The 17275-nt window shown below is 46.8% G+C and overlaps 1 protein-coding gene across 1 annotated transcript; it reads right to left on the bottom strand.

Moving 5' to 3' along the window:
- Window positions 1–1385: 1385 nt before the first annotated feature.
- On the bottom strand, window positions 1386–13255 carry LOC144483781 (uncharacterized). The gene is given in 2 exon segments (XM_078202328.1): window positions 1386–3900; window positions 12252–13255. Coding segments are annotated over 2 exon segments (1785 nt in total). The 5' UTR covers window positions 13187–13255; the 3' UTR covers window positions 1386–3050.
- Between the last annotated feature and the right edge of the window lie 4020 nt (window positions 13256–17275).

The raw sequence follows: 17275 nt of genomic DNA, 5'->3' as shown, positions 1-17275 counted from the left end.
TATTTTGAGGCTGTGCCCTCTAGTTCGAGTTTCACCCGCCAGTGGAAACAACTTCCCTGCTTCTACCTTATCTATTCCCTTCATAATCTTATATGTTTCTATAAGATCTCCCCTCATTCTTCTGAATTCCAATGAGTATAGCCCCAGTCTACTTCGTCTCTCCTCATAAGCCAACCCTCTCAACTCCGGAATCAACCTCATGAATCTCCTCTGCACCCCCTCCAGTGCCAGTCTATCCTTTCTCAAGTAAGGAGACCAAAACTGTACACAGTACTCCAGGTGTGGCCTCACCAGCACCTTATACAGCTGCAACATAATCTCGCTGTTTTTAAACTCCATCCCTCTAGCAATGAAGAACAAACTTCTATTTGTCTTCTTAATTACCTGCTGCACCTGCAAACCAACTCCTTGAGATTCCTGCATAAGGACACCCAGGTCCCTCTGCACAGCAGCATGCTGCAATTTTTTACCATTTAAATAAGAGTCCATTTTGATGTTATTCCTGCCAAAATGGATGACCTCACATTTACCAACATTGTACTCCATCTGCCAGACCCTTGCCCACTCACTTAGACTATCTATATCCCTTTGCAGACTTTCAGCATCCTCTGTATACTTTGCTCTTCCACCCATCTTAGTGTCATCTGCGAATTTTGACACACTACACTTGGTCCCCAACTCCAAATCATCTATGTAAATCGTGAACAATTGTGGTCCCAATACTGATACCCCATTAGGCCCTGAGGACTTGTCTACCTTAATGTTTCTCAAAAACCCCAATATCTCCTCCTATTTGATCTCAATATGACTCAAACTATCTACATATCCTTTCCCAGGTTCATCATCCACCAACTCCTTCTCTTTGGTGAATACTGACACAAAGTACTCAATTAATACCTCGCCCATTTCCTCTGGCTCCATACAGAGATTCCCTCCCCTGTCCTTGAGTGGGCCAACCCTGTCCCTGGCTACCCTCTTGCTCTTTATATATTCCACACTTGCTTCATGTGTTCCCAGCCTTGACAAGTGCTTCCCTTTTCTCTTTGACGAGACTCACAATATCTCTCGTTATCCAAGGTTCCCTAAACTTGCCATATTTATCCTTCACATGGCTGCAGGGTGACCAGGGGTGGGAATTGAATGTCTCAGGGTATTCAATATTTGGGAAGGACAGGGATAAAGGAAAAGGTGGTGGAATGGCACTGCTGGTTAAAGAGGAAATTAACACAGTAGTGAGCAAGGATATTAGCTCTGACAACGTGGAGCCTGTATGGGTAGAGTTGGGAAATATCAAGTGGGAATTCTCTGAGGTTTCCCCTGGGGTGCTCTGTACTTGTTGAACCTCACGCAACCAATACATAAACTGCGGAAGACAGTATATAGTTAAGGAATGAAAATGAATTTATTTGCTAATGCATGCATCAGGAGAGAGACACACAGTCAATGAGGGTTCACTGTCCTCTCAGAGCTAATATTGCAAGGTAAAATTATTATATTATTCTGAACATTTCAATATCCCACCTAGTCTCGTCATTCAGACTGGAGGGCCCAATCACAACATTCAACATTATTACCTGAGCCAATAACATTCTACCGGTCAACAGGAATAAGAGATTATTAGTTTATTGCCCATGGGGTTCCTTCCCCTTTACCTGGGAAACCCAACCCACGACATCACCAGTAACCAAGGCCATAACTAATACCTGCAAATTTTAATGATAAAATGGCAAATGCGGGCAATTGGGATTAGCTAAGGGGTTTTTAAAAAAGGGTAGCATGGACAAGTTGGGCTGATGAGCCTGTTTCCATGCTGTAAACCTCGATGACTCCATAGTCCAGTCCCATAATGCCTCACATTCAAACTACAGTCCATCAATGATAATGGAATATGTGGCTGTATGTAGCTGCCTCGGCCGTGGTCAACCCCAACACTGCCTTCCTGAACTGCTACAATGCCTGAGGTGTAGGTACACCTACAGTGCTCTTAGGGAGGGATTTCCAGCTACACATTCCAGACTTTCACTAGAATGTAAGTGGGTTCCAGATTGATATATTCCATTCAACCACTCCCAAGGTGAGTTATTCCAATTCCTTTATTGTCCAGGACAATATATTCACAATATCTTTAAAACAGAAATTAAACATTCCCATTTGATTTCAGATATTAACATATTCTGTTGGATTGATCTTTATTGTCAATGTCAGGCTGGGGTTGTTCCCCTTGGAGCAAAGAATGTTGAGGGGAGATTTGATAGAGGTGGACAAGATTCTGACAGGTTTAGATAAGGTGGACAAAGAAAAGCTGTTCCCATTAGCTGATGGGATAAGGATGACAAGCAAATTTAAAGTTTTGGGTGGGATCATAGAATCAGAGAAACCCTACAGTGCAGAAAGAGGCCACTTGGCCCATCGAGTCTGCACCGACCACAATCCCACCCAGGACCTACCCCCATATCCCTACACATTTACCCGCTAATCCCTCTAACCTATGCATCTCAGGACTCGAAGGGGCAATTTTTAGCATGGCCAATCAACCTAACCCGCACATCTTTGGACTGTGGGAGGAAACCAGAGCACCTGGAATAAACCCACGCAGACACGAGGAGAATGTGCAAACTCCACACAGGCCCAAGCCGGGAATTGAACCCAGGTCCCTGGAGCTGTGAAGCAGCAGTGCTAACCACTGTGCTATCGTGCTGCCCATGTGAGGAAGAATATTTTGATGCAGCGAATGGTAATGATCTGGAACTCGCTGCCGACGAGGGTGGAGGAAGTGGAGACAATAAACAATTACAAAGGAAATTGAATGGGCATTTGGGGGTTTCAAACAGAAATGCTGACTAAATATCTCTGAAATTCCTAACACCCGGTCACTCTGTGATCCTTGTGAAATCTGAAACCAGGTATTCGTAACAAGACTCAAAGAGCATCAGCCCACTGGAGGCAAAGTTGTGAGACCGACCAGTCCAGCAGAAAGAAACCCTCCGACCCTCCCCATTGACCAATATAACTGAGAGCAGAAACAATAACAACAGAATCGACCACTGGAATCACTCGTGAACTCGTTGGTGTCTCAACAGCTTGGATGAATCTCTGAATCTCTTCTCACACACAGAGCAGGTGAACGGTTTCTCTCCAGTGTGAACTCGCTGGTGCCTCCGCAGGTGGGATGACTGAGTGAATCCCTCCCCACACTGAGAGCAGGTGAATGGCCTCTCACCAGTGTGGACTCGCTGGTGTTTGCGCAGGGTGGATGAATCACTGAACCGCTTTCCACACTGAGAGCAGGTAAACGGCCTCTCCCCAGTGTGAACTCGCTGGTGTGTCCGCAGGTTGGATGACCGAGTGAATCCCTCCCCACACTGAGAGCAGGTGAATGGCCTCTCCCCAGTGTGAACTCGCTGGTGCCTCCGCAGGTTGGATGACCGAGTGAATCCCTCCCCACACACAGAGCAGGTGAATGGCCTCTCCCCAGTGTGAACTCGCTGGTGTGTCCACAGGCTGGATGAATCACTGAATCCCTCCCCACACTGAGAGCAGGTGAAGGGTCTCTCCCCAGTGTGAACTCGCTGGTGTGTCCGCAGGTTGGATAACTGAGTGAATCCCTTCTCACACTGAGAGCAGGTGAATGGTCTCTCCCCAGTATGAACACGCTGGTGTCTCTGCAAGGTGGATGACTGAGTGAATCCCTCCCCACACTGAGAGCAGGTGAACGGCCTCTCCCCAGTGTGAACTCGCTGGTGTGTCCGCAGAGTGGTTAACAGACTGAATTCCTTCTCACACTGAGAGCAGGTGAACGGTCTCTCTCCAGTGTGAACTCGCTGGTGTTTCTGCAGGGTGGCTAACAGAGCGAATCCCTTCCCACACTGAGAGCAGGTGAACGGCCTCTCCCCAGTGTGACTGCGCCGATGAGCTTCCAGCTCATTTGGGTATCTGTATCTCTTCCCACAATCCGCACATTTCCATGGTTTCTCCATGGTGCAGGTGTCCTTTCCTCTCTCTTGGGTGGACAATGAGTTGAAGCCTCGTCCACACACAGGACACTGGTACAGTCTTTCCTCACTGTGAATGGTGTGATATTTATTCAGGCTGTGTAACTGGTTAAAGCTCTTTAGTCAGTGCACTGGAACACTCTCACTCGAGTGTGGCCATGTGTTGGTGCTTTTCCAGTCACACTGATGTTTGAATTTTTTTTCAAATCAACAGACTGGGCAATCATTTCTCCTTCTAGATTCAAAGGCCGATGATATTCAGCTCCCATGGAATATGACTGTCAGATCGAGACGTGACATTTGAGATTTCAGCCTGTGGTTCCTCTTTCAATATCCTGTAAAATGAGTTAGAAATAGAAATAGAAATTCAGAACAGACAATTCTAGTTTCTATGGAACATTCTTTCCGTTCTCATTCCCCAAAAGCTGTAAATCTCCATTCCACACACTCTCCCTCCATTCTCACTCTGCTGTATCTAATATTCACCCTCCCAATTCTCCTGAAGGTGCTGATTGAGGCTGATTGACAGATCCATGCTCACTGCTTCCTGTCCACCACACACAAATCATAAGAAACAGGAGCTGCAGTTGGCCATTCAGCCCATCGAACTGCCTCAACCATTCATTGAGAATTGGCTGATCGACCTCACACTATTTCCATAGCGCCACTATTTCCCAAACTATCATGGAAGTTAGTAAGATAGAGGGTTATGGGTAAGCCTCGTAGCTAGGGACATGTGCGGCGTAACTTGTGAGCCGAAGGGCCTGTTTGTGCTGTAGCTTTTCTATGTTCTATGTTCTATCCCCCAGGTTGCTCAATGCCTCAAAAGTTACCAATCTCTCTCTTGAAAATATTTGATGACTGAAGCTCCACAGTCCTCTGGAGTGCAGAATTCAAAAACTTCACCACATCCTTGAGTGAGGAAATCCCTCCTCATCTTAACTTTCACTCCATTTTCCCACTTGTTCTTCATAATGCTTGACTCCTTTATCAATGTAATATCACCTAACTCATCCTCGAATATCTTCAATAACCCTCAGCTTCCACTGATCCCTGTGGAAGAAAAATCCAAAGACTAATGATTCTAATAAGCAAGAGATGAATAACTGGAAATATATAATATATATACTATTCAGGCTGATTGACAGATCCATGCTCACTGCTTCCTGTCCTGGATGTGGAGATGCCGGCGTTGGACTCGGGTAAACACAGGAAGAAGTCTCACAACACCAGGTTAAAGTCCAACAGGTTTATTTGGCAGCACAAGCCACTAGCTTTCGGAGCGCTGCCCCTTCATCAGGTGAGTGGGATTTCAGTTCACAAACAGGGCATATAAAGACACAAACTCAATTTACAAAATAATGGTTGGAATGCGAGTTTTTACAGGTAATCAAGTCTGAAAGGTACAGACAATGTGAGTGGAGAGAGGGTGAAGCACAGGTTAAAGAGATGTGTATTGTCTCCAGCCAGGACAGTTAGTGAGATTTTGCAAGCCCAGGCAAGTCGTGGGGGTTACAAATAGCATGACACGAACCCAAGATCCAAGTTGAGGCCGTCCTCATGTGTGCGGAACTTGGCTGTCAGTCTCTGCTCAGCGACTCTGCGCTGTCGTGTGTCGTGAAGGCTGCCTTGGAGAACGCTTACCCGAAGGTCAGAAGCCGAATGCCCGTGACCGCTGAAGTGTTCCCAACAGGAAAAGAACACTCTTGTCTGGTGATTGTTGAGCGGTGTTCATTCATCCGCTGTCATAGCGTCTGCATGGTCTCCCCAATGTACCATGCCTTGGGACATCCTTTCCTGCAGCGTATCAGGTAGACAACGTTGGCCGAGTTGCAAGTGTATGTACCGTGTACCTAGTGGATGGTGTTCTCACGTGAGATGATAGCATCTGTGTCGATGATCCGGCACGTGTTGCAGAGGTTGCTGTGGCAGGGTTGTGTGGTGTCATGGTCACTGTTCTCCTGAAGGCTGGGTAGTTTGTTGCAGACAATAGTCTTTTTGAGGTTGTGCGGTTGTTTGAAGCCAAGTAGTGGGGGTGTGGGGATGGCCTTGGCGAGATGTTGGTCTTCATCAATGACATGTTGAAGGCTCCGGAGAAGATGTCGTAGCTTCTTCGCTCCGGGGAAGTACTGGACGACAAAGGGTACTCTGTCCTCCTGTCCAGTGTTTGTCTTCTGAGGAGGTCAGTTTTTCGCCGTGGCGCATCGGAACTGTCGATCGATGAGTCGAGCGCCATATCCTGTTCTTATGAGGGCATCTTTCAGCGTCTGGAGGTGTCTGTTGCGATCCTCCTCATCTGAGCAGATCCTGTGTATACGGAGGGCTTGTCCGTAGGGGATGGCTTCTTTAACGTGTTTAGTGTGGAAGCTGGAGAAGTGGAGCATCGTGAGATTATCCGTGGGCTTGCGGTACAGTGAAGTGCTGAGGTGACCGTCCTTGATGAAAATGTGTGTGCCCAAGAATGCAACCGATTCCGGAGAGTAGTCCATGGTGAGTCTGATGGTGGGATGGAACTTGTTGATGTCATCATATCGTTGTTTCAGTGATTGTTCACCATAAGTCCAAAGGAAGAAAATGTCATCGATGTATCTAGTGTACAGCTTCGACTGAAGGTCCTGTGCAGTGAAGAGGTCTTGTTCGAACCTGTGCATGAAGATGTTGGCATATTGAGGTGTGAATTTGGTCCCCAAGGCTATTCCGTGTGTCTGGATAAAGAACTGGTTGTTGAAGGTGAAGACATTGTGGTCAGGATGAAGTGGATGATTGTAAAATTGCATCTGGAGATTGGCAGTTGTTGGCGCTGAGCACTGAGGCAGTTGCACCAATGCCATCGTCGTGGGGGATGCTGGTGTCGAGTGCCGAGACATCCATTGTGATGAGGAGTGCTGCTGGTTCAACTGCTCCATGTGTGCTGTTTCTGAAGGAAGTCCGTAGTGTCACGACAGAAGCTGGGGTTCTTTGTACAATGGGTTTCAGGATGCCCTCGACGTAGCCGGAGAGTTTCTCGCACAGGGTCCCATTGCCCGATACGATGGGACGGCCAGGTGTGTTTGCCTTGTGTATCTTCGGGAGGTAGTAGAGATCGCCAACGCGGGGAGTACGTGGGATGAGAGCACGGAGGGTGCTCTGAAGGTCCGGATCAAATGTCTTGATCTGTCTGTTGAGTTGACAGGTGTATTCTTTGGTCGGATCTGCAGGTAACTGTCTGTAGTTTTCCTCATTGTTCAGTTGTCAGGACACTTTGCAGTAATTCGTTCTGTTCAGCATGATGATTGCCCCTCCTTTGTCTGCTGGTTTGATGACAATGGTGCGCTTGATCTTGAGAGCGCAGATGGCGTTGCGCTGTGCTTGGGTGATGTTCGGGGCTGTCTTGTGAGTGTGACTGATGAATCTGGTATTGACACACCTCCTGACGGCTTGGGCATACATGTCAAGTTGAGGGCAGCGGCCTTCCGGAGGAGTCCAATTCGACTCTTTCCTCTTCGGTTGCTGTACCGTGGATCTCTCTATCGGCTGTTCCAGTTCATTGACTATCTCATTATGTTCGCTGTTGGCCTCTTGGGGTTTGTGGAAGAACTCCTGCAGCCTCATTCGCCTGATGAATTCCTCTGTGTCTGCTGCGAGACTGATGGGGTCTATTTTGGTGGTGGGGCAGAAATTGAGAACTTCGATTTCATCTGGTTGAAGTGTGTCCGACAAGTTGACAATGGACTTCCCTGCAGTGGTACTGTTTTCTACTGTGGTACCGGGGGAGGCTTGATTGCTGCTGGTGGTGATGCCGAGTTTCTCAAGTTTCCTGTTCTACCAAATGTGGCATTGTGACGATGGCTTTGTGCGACCAAATAAACCTGTTGGACTTTAATCTGGTGTTGTGAGACTTCTTCCTGTTGTGGGCACAGAGAGCTGAAAATCTTCAAGCTGACAGTCACGTTACAGTTTTACATTTGGATATAAATGAGCAGACTGATGGTGTGTGTAATACACTGTATTACCTGGTTACAGGTACATAAAGAATGTGAGGAGAATCTTTACTGAGGCAGCGAGTGGTGACCCAGAAGTTAAAAATTGAAGTGCAAAATGAGAAAAGAAATGAAAAGGGGGAGAAAAGAAAGTGTTTTACTCACAGATGTAGGAGACAGGAGGAAGGCTGAGTCTGTCTGAAGCTTAATCTTCATTCAGAGGGAGAGGAGCAGCAGCAACAATGGACGAAGCTCCATGCGGCCATTGACACAAGGCCCGGACTCTGATTGGCTGGAGGACCATCGCCCATCCGGTCCTCCTGGCAACCACTGGTCAATATGCCGCATGTAGACAATGAGGGGGCGGAGCCCAGACCGACGTGGGAGTGGGCGGGGCTTTGACCGCCAGCCGCGCTGAGCTGGTGTCCAATCCGCAGTGTGCTGCTTCTGTAACCAGTGATATTGCTGCCAATGGGACAGTGTGTGCTGGGAACGCCCCTCTGAGTCATTGTGACGGCACAATGGAGCATTGCCTCAATCAGCCAATAGCAATCACTCTGCTCCGCGGTGACGTCTCCGGGTTCAGGCGCGCGGACCCGGGAGCCGCGGACCCGGGAGCCCCGCCCCCACCCATTGTTCCCCAGTCTGTACATTCCACACATTGTTAGTTCAGTCATTGAGACAATTTCAATTCCACTCCGTTATTTTCCAGTTCTGTTCCTGTCCCGCCTGGGGTCACATCTACTCGGTCTTTCCGACTCCTGAAGGAGCACTGTGAGTTCTGGGTTACTAGTCCATAAAAGATGTAAAAGATTCTCCAGCTCTCTTTACCCCCATCCAACTTGTGGACAGTTCTTACTCAGTATTATTTCTCCCAAGCCCTTCATTGTCCCAATCCATTATATGATCCATTTTACTTTAATTTTCCTCACTTTGCGAGCATGTGTATTGTGTTTAATTGGACCCTGATTGTTTTGAACTCAGTTTCTCTGGAGTGTGTGTCAGTGCCTTGATGATGTCACAATGTTGTCTCAATGCCCTGGCCACATTAGCCATTTCATCTCCTGCTGTGTCTCAAGTAGCTGTGTGTGTTTGGGACCCGCTCTTCACTCCATCTCACCATGAATTTAGGCTTGCTATTTTTCACATGTAACAAATCACATCTGCACACTCACTCCATTATCGTAAATTCATGTCACACATTCTTAACTCTCAGATGTATTGATGAAAAGATCAAAGTGAGTGTCTGTCTTTCTTATCTCCGGTAGTCATGATGTGGACAATACACATCTTTTTAGCCTGTCTTGACGCTCTCTCCACTCACATTGTTTTGTTTCTTAAAGACCTGATTAGTTGTAAGTATTCGCATTCCAACCATTATTCATGTAAATTGAGTCTGTGTCTTTATAAGCTCTGTTTGTGAACAGAATTCCCACTCACCTGAAGAAGGGCCTTAGAGCTCCGAAAGCTTGTGTGGCTTTTGCTACCAAATAAACCTGTTGGACTTTAACCTGGTGTTGTTAAACTTCTTACTGTGTTTCTTATCTCCCCCTGTTATGGTGCTGATATTTCATGTCGTGGCCGGGCTTTCAAATGTGGATTTCTTTAAAACAAAGTTCATGGATGTAGAAACGTTTCAGAGACCAAGTATTACGCTGGCTTTCACTGATTTACAACTCAGCTAATACAAAGAGCTCACAGAGACAGTAATTCTGTTGAATACGTGCTTTATTGCCCAGGCCTGGTCCAGGAGCGTCAGAGAATAATTTGGGGCAGCCAAACTATTCTAAATTCCATTGCTTCCAATATTACAATTATACAACTTTCAAAAATCATTTCCCCACCCACTTTGCTCACCCAGCCAGACATCAGCCAATCATTATTCGTCTACATTATTTACCTTGGCCAATAACATGTCACTCTCTGGCAGCATGAGAATACATAGGTTCATAAATTCAAAAGTGCTTTTCCACTGTGTCCGAGCAACTCCTTATCGGAAAACTCTCCTAGCAATTTTTTATCGGGAAACGGTATGCTCTTATTCATTAAATTGTCTGGGAAGCTTGTACTGTCTGGAACCAACGCTGATAAGAGTTTTTTTTTTGCTTCACTCAGTACCTATATTGTTTTCAAAGAATGTAGTTCTTCTTACCTTGCCATATACCATCATGCCTTAGAGTGTCATTAGCCAAGGTGTATGATTTCAATACAGAATATATGTTTTCAAAAATACATGTTTAAATTCACTAACAATGGTTATATGTATTTCTATGCAAACAGTACCTTTGTAACTCCAAGTACTTTGTGATTCTTCTCTAATATATTCACTCTAAATTAACCTATTCTGATCTATTAGTCTTTTTAGTCCCAGGTTGTCCTGAACCCCCTCTAACAATGGACAAGGATGTAAATATCTCCCAGAGAAAGTGATCAACTTATTCATCCCATCGACACATTCCAGACTTTCACTGGAATGAACCAGGATTCCACATTGATATATTCCATTCAACCTCACCCACAGTGAACATTCCAATTTCTTTGTTCTCCAGGACAATATATTCACAATATCTTTAAAACAGAAATTAAACATTCCCATTTGATTTCAGACAGTAACATATTCTGTTAGTTTGTTCTTTATTGTCAATGTCAGGCTGGGGTTGTTCCCCTTGGAGCAAAGGAGGTTGAGGGGAGATTTGATAGAGGTGGACAAGATTCTGACAGGTTTAGATAAGGTCGACAAAGAAAAGCTGTTCCCATTAGCTGATGGGACAAGGACGAGGGGGGACACAGATTTCTTGTTTTGGGTCAAAGATGCAAGGGGACGGGGGGGGGGGGGGGGGGGAGGGGGGGGAGGAGTGGGGGTGGGGGGAGTGGGGGAGATGTGAGGAAGAATATTCTGATGCAGCGAATGGTAATGACCTGAAACTCGCTGTCGATGAGGGTGGAGGAAGTGGAGACAATAAACAATTAAAAAGGAAATTGGATGGGCATTTGGGATGTTCCAAACAGAATGAAGAACAAAGAAAATTACAGCACAGAAACAAGCCCTTTGGCCCTCCAAGCCTGCAGCAACCATGCTGCCCGTCTAAACTAAAACCCCCTACCTTTCCGGGACCATATCCCTCTATTCCTATGCTATTCATATATTTGTCAAGACACATCTTAAAAGTCACTGCCGTATCTGCTTCCACTACCTTCCCCGGCAACGGGTTCCAGGCACCCACCACCCTCTGTGTAAAAAACCTGCCTTGTACATCTCCTTTAAACCTTGCCCCTCGCACCGTAAACCTATGCCTCTTGTAATTGACTCTTCCACCCTGGGAAAAAGCGTCTGACTATCCACTCTGTCCATGCCCCTCATAATCTTGTAGACTTCTATCAGGTCGCCCCCCTCAACCTCCGTCGTTCCAGTGAGAACAAACCAAGTTTCTCCAACCTCTCCTCATAGCTAATGCTCTCCACACCAGGCAACATCCTGATAAATATTTTCTGTACCCTCTCCAAAGCCTCTACATCCTTCTGGTAGTGTGGTGACCAGAATTGAACATTAGATTCCAAGTGCGGTCTAACTAAGGTTCTATAAAGCTGCAACATGACTTACCAATTTTTAAACTCAATGCCCCGGCCGATGAAGGCAAGCATGCCGTATGCCTTCTTGATTATCTTCTCCACCTGCATTGCCACTTTCAATAACCTGTGCACCTGTACACCCAGATCCCTCTGCCTATGAATACTCTTAAGGGTTCTGCATTTACTGTATATTTCCCATCTGTATTAGACCTTCCAAAATGCATTACCTCTCATTTGTCCGGATTAAACTTCATCTGCCATCTCTCCGCCCAAGTCTCCAACTGATCTATATCCTGCTGTATCCTCTGCCGGTCCCCATCGCTATCCGCAATTCCACCAACCTTTGTGTCATCCACAAACTTACCAATCAAACCAGTTACATTTTCCTCCAAATCATTTATATATATATTACAAACATCAAAAGTCCCAGCACTGAACCCTGAGGAATGTCACTTGTCACAGCCCTCCATTCAGAAATGTACCTTTGCACTGCCAACCTCTGTTTTCTTCTGACTAAATATCTCTAAACTTCCTAACACCCTGTCACTCTGTGACATTTGAAACCAGGTATTCGCAAAAAGACTCAAAGAGCATCAACCCACTGGAGGCTGAGACCAGCCAGTCCAGCACAAAGAAACCCTCTGACCCTTCCCATTGACCAACTGTGAGAATGAACAAAATGCAATCCTGGATGCAGCTGAGAGCAGAAATCATAACAGCAGAATCCAACCCCTGTCATCACTCATGAACTTGCTGGTGTCTCAGCAGCTGGGATGAAACGCTGAAACCCTTCCCACACTGAGAGCACGTGAATGGCCTCTCCCCAGTGTGAACTCGCTGGTGTGTCCACAGGTTGGATAACTGAGTGAATCCCGTTCCACACTGAGAGCAGGTGAATGGCCTCTCCCCAGTGTGAACTCGCTGGTGCATCTGCAGACTCGATAACCGAGTGAATCCCCCCCCACACTGAGAGCAGGTGAATGGTTTCTCCCCAGTGTGAACTCGCTGGTGTGTCCGCAGGATGGATAACCAAGTGAATCCCTTCCCACACTGAGAGCAGGTGAATGGTTTCTCCCCAGTGTGAACTCGCTGGTGTGTCTGCAGATTGGATAAATCAGTGAATCCCTTCCCACACTGAGAGCAGGTGAACGGCCTCTCTCCAGTGTGAACTCGTTTGTGTGTCCGCAGGTTGGATGACTGAGTGAATCCCTTCCCACACTGAGAACAGGTGAATGGCCTCTCCCCAGTGTGAATGCGTTGGTGTCTCTGCAGGTGGGATGACCGAGTGAATCCCTTCCCACACTGAGCGCAGGTGAATGGCCTCTCCCCAGTGTGAACTCGCTGGTGTGTCTGCAGGTGGGATAAATCAGTGAATCCCTTCTCACACTGAGAGCAGGTGAACGGTCTCTCCCCAGTGTGAACTCGTTCATGTGTCCGCAGGTGGGATGACTGAGTGAATCCCTTCCCACACTGAGAGCAGGTGAACGGCTTCTCCCCTGTGTGACATAGCTGGTGTGATTGCAGGTGGGATGACTGAGTGAATCCCTTCCCACACTGAGAGCAGATGAACGGCCTCTCCCCAGTGTGGCTGCGCCGATGAGCTTCCAGCTGAGATGGGGTTCTGCATCCCTTCCCACAGTCCGCACATTTCCACGGTTTCTCCATGGTGCAGGTGTCCTTACCTCTCTCTTGGGTGGACAATCTGTTGAAATTTCGTCCACACACACAACAAGATTACAGTCTCTACCCGCTGTGTATGTTGCGATATTTATTCAGACTGTGTAACTGGTTAAAGCTCTTTAGTCAGTGCATTGGAACACTCTCACTCGAGTGTGGCAGTGTGTTGATGCTTTTTCACTCACACTGACATTTCAAATCTTTTCAAATCGACAGACTGGACAATCATTTCTCCTTCTGGATTCAAAGTCCGATGATATTGAGATCCCAAGGAATATGACTCTGTCAGATCGAGACGTGACGTTTCAGATTTCAGCCTGTGATTCCTCTTTCAATATCCTGTAAAATGAGTTTACAAAAGTCATCAGTGTCAGTACAGGATAGAAATTCAGAACAGACAATTTCTATGGAACATTCTTTCCTCTCTCATTCCCCAAAAGCTGTAAATCTCCATCCCACACACTCTCTCCCCATTCTCAGCAGGTCTTGCAGCATCTGTATGGAGAGAAAAGAACTGATGTTTCAGAGCTTTGACAAAGGGTCATCCAGACAAGAAACATCAGCTCTTTTCTCTCCTTACAGATGCTGCCAGACCTGCTGAGATTTTCCAGCATTTTCTCTCTTGGTTTCCGATTCCAGCATCCGCAGTAATTTGCTTTTATAAGGCTGCAGATACCTCCTCCCAAGTAACATGCGTGTGCCCAACACATCACTACTTGTTTCCCTTATTTCTTTAGCACCCATGGTGCTCTCCGCAGTAAACACAGAGGAGAAGTATTCATTAAAAATCTCACCCATCTCCTGTGGCTCCACACACAGATGGCCATACTGATTTTTAAGGGGATCTCTTCTATCTCTAGCCACCTTTTTACTCTTAATATAGCTATAGAACCTCTTGGAATTTTCATTAATCTTACCTACCAGATCCATATCATACCCTCTTTCTGTCCTCCTGATTTCCCTCTTCAGTATTTTCTTACACTTTTTCCAGTCAGAGTGATTCACTTGTCCCCGATTGCCTAAACCCAATGTATGCTTCCTTCTTTTACCTGACCAGAGCCTCAATGTCCCTTTTCTGACAGAGATCCCTAAATTTACCATTCTTTCCCTTCATCTTAACAGGAATATACTGCCCCTGGACTCTTGATATCACACTTTCAAAACCTCCCAATTGCCAGTCATTCCTTTCCCTTCAAACAAACTCACCTAATCGACATCTGCTAGATCCTGCCTAATGCCCACAAAAGTGGCCCTGCTCCAGTTTAGGGCCATGACCTGTGGACCTGTCCTATTTTTTTCCAGAACTATTTTGAAACTATTGGTGCTCCCAATAGTGCTCCCTGACTGACACTTCAGTCACTTGCTCCAGCTCATTTCTTAACTGTCTAATAGAAAGTAAGTCCAGAAATTGCTAATGAAAAATAAGGAGCTGGGAGATGAATTGAACAAGTATTTTGCCTTGGTGTTCACAATAGAGGATACAGTTAAAACTCAGAAACAGCTGTAAATCAGAATAGTAATTAATTAATAATAATGAATAATAAAATACAGTGTAGAAGGAGGCCATTCAGCCCATCGAGCCTGCACCGACAACAATCCCTTCCAGGCCCTATCCACATATTTACCTGTTAATCCCCCTGATACCAAGTGGCAATTTATCATGGCCAATCCGTCTAACTGGCACATCTTTGGACTGTGGAAGGAAACCGGAACACCCGGAGGAAACCCACACAGACACGGGGAGAATGTGGAAACTCTGCACAGACAGCGACCCGAGGCTGGAATTGAACCCGGGTCCCTGGCGCTGTTAGGCAGCTGCACTAACCACTGTGCCACCGGGCCACATGTCAGTGACATCGCCCAACTCCAGCCCAGTCTCAGCTCATCTGGAACCCTCACCCATTCCATTGTGACGTCACACACTCACCCATTCCATTGTGATGTCACACTCTCACCCATTCCATTGTGACGTCACACCCTCACCCATTCCATTGTGACATCAGGGCTTCCCTCTCCGATCAAAGGGGGGGACCGGGAAGTTCATTTCCGGGGTTTGGGTTTGAACAACATGTTTACAAAGTCTCTCCACCCACTCGCCACATTTATCATTCCCCGCACGCCGCCCTGTACCTCGTATTGATCTCGCTTCCAAACTAAAACCGTCCATCTGCCCGTCGCCATTACCCGCACTGCGCATGCTTCAGGCCCCGCCCCTCATTCACTCCGATTGGTTGGAGGACCAGCCACTCCTGCTCGGTCCTCCAGTCCCGCCCCCTCCTCCTATTGGTCCGGAGCTGCCGTCAATCAGTGCCCGGGCATTGTGATGTGGAGCATGCGCAGTGTCATTGTTGTCCTTGGCGCTTGTTTGTCCCGGAGAAGCGGAGTCAGCGTTAGGCGGTGGCTGGGAGGATTTGGAAACACTTTGTGGATCCGCAAACCCTTCAGAATCATTGTCAGCTCCCTGGTTTGCAGCTGCGGGGCTTCTCCCTCCCTCCCGGGAACAGGCCCAGGTTAACGGCCCCATCCTGGCTCAGCCACTGGAGGATGGTTCACATCAGAGGATGGGGGAGGGGGACAATAAATAAGAGGTTACACTTTGGCCTCAAATCAATGAGGACTCTGATCTCTGGGAAGGAAGGAAACCCTGGGAGGTGGGCGGGGAGGATTCACAAACACCCGCTGGAGGCCCCAACACCCCCAGTAAAAAGCTGCAGCTCCCGGGTTTGCAGCTTTTTCCCGGGAGGGAGTTGGAGAAGTTTTGTGGAGACAATTCCCGGTTGGTTCAGTTCGTGGTTCCTGGAGCTCAGAAACCCCGAGTTAGAATCCTGAACCCCACAGTGAGTGGTTGTTTTATTAAATACTTTTTATTTATTCATCATCTGTTGAAGAAAATATTAATTTGTTTTGAAAAATCATTTTATAGCATTTGTGAAAATACCCATTAAAACAGCAATTCTCTCAATGTATCTCATAGAATCCCTGCAGTGCTGAAGGAGGTTATTCGGCCCATCGAGTCTGCACCGACAACAATCCCACCTCGGCCCTGTTCCCGTAACCCCACATATGTAACCTGCTAATCCCTCGAACCTACTCATCCCAGGACACTAAGAGGCAATTTAGCATGGCCAATGCACCTAACTGGCACATCTTTGGACGATGGGAGGAAACCGGAGCATCTGGAGAAAACGCACGCCGACATGGGAAGAACGGGCAGACTCCACACGGACAGTGACCCAAGTTGGGAATCGAACCCAGGTCCCTGGAGCTGTGAGGCAGCAGTGCGAACCACTGTGCTGCCTTCATTGCTGATGAGAATTTTAATTTACTGACTTGGGAATTAGTTCTCGGGAATAGTCATTCTGAAAATGACCATGAGAATGTGTTTTTAATTTACCACATAATGCCAGATTTCAGTTTGCATTTCAAAATTGAATTGAGAATGTCTGGGAGCAAATGGTGAAATGAGGTTTGAGACACCAGCTGCAATTATTTTCTGTGACTGATGATACCTTTGTGTCTGTGCAGGAGGTAATTCCCCTGCTGTTGTGGCACAAATAAAATGGAGCCTTTCCTCTGAACAGGCCCATGTTAATGGTCACTGTGGTGTTTCATTGGTGAGCAGAGCACATGTGCCCATTGTGGTAACAACAGAGTCAGTGGGGCTGCACGTCCCCTGACTTGGAAGGAAAATAATTGACTCCTTGATTGTACTCTCAATCTGCACATGGTCTGGAGGACTGAATCCAGCTGGAGGGAGAGGGAACTGAGCTCAGAGTGGAGATGGGGCAATGAGTTTGATTTCAGCTCAGGGACAAGAGAGAGTGTGTGGGATGGGGATTACAGCTCAAGATAAATAAGATGGAGAAATGTTTCGTGGAAACTGAAATTGTCAGTTCTGAAGTAGTTTTTTAAAACTCTTTTTGCAGGGAACTAGAAGAGGAGGATTCACAGACATTCGATTCATCATGACCTGCTTTTGACAGTGATTGCTTATGATTGCTTTTGACAGTGGAGGGAGAAATAGTTCCCTGTTTTGTCAGTGGAAGAAATTTTCAAAATTCAATGTGACAGAAAAAG

The sequence above is a fragment of the Mustelus asterias genome, unplaced genomic scaffold (assembly GCF_964213995.1).
Source record: "Mustelus asterias unplaced genomic scaffold, sMusAst1.hap1.1 HAP1_SCAFFOLD_77, whole genome shotgun sequence".
Taxonomy (NCBI): domain Eukaryota; kingdom Metazoa; phylum Chordata; class Chondrichthyes; order Carcharhiniformes; family Triakidae; genus Mustelus; species Mustelus asterias.
This window is presented reverse-complemented; position numbering and strand designations above follow the sequence as displayed.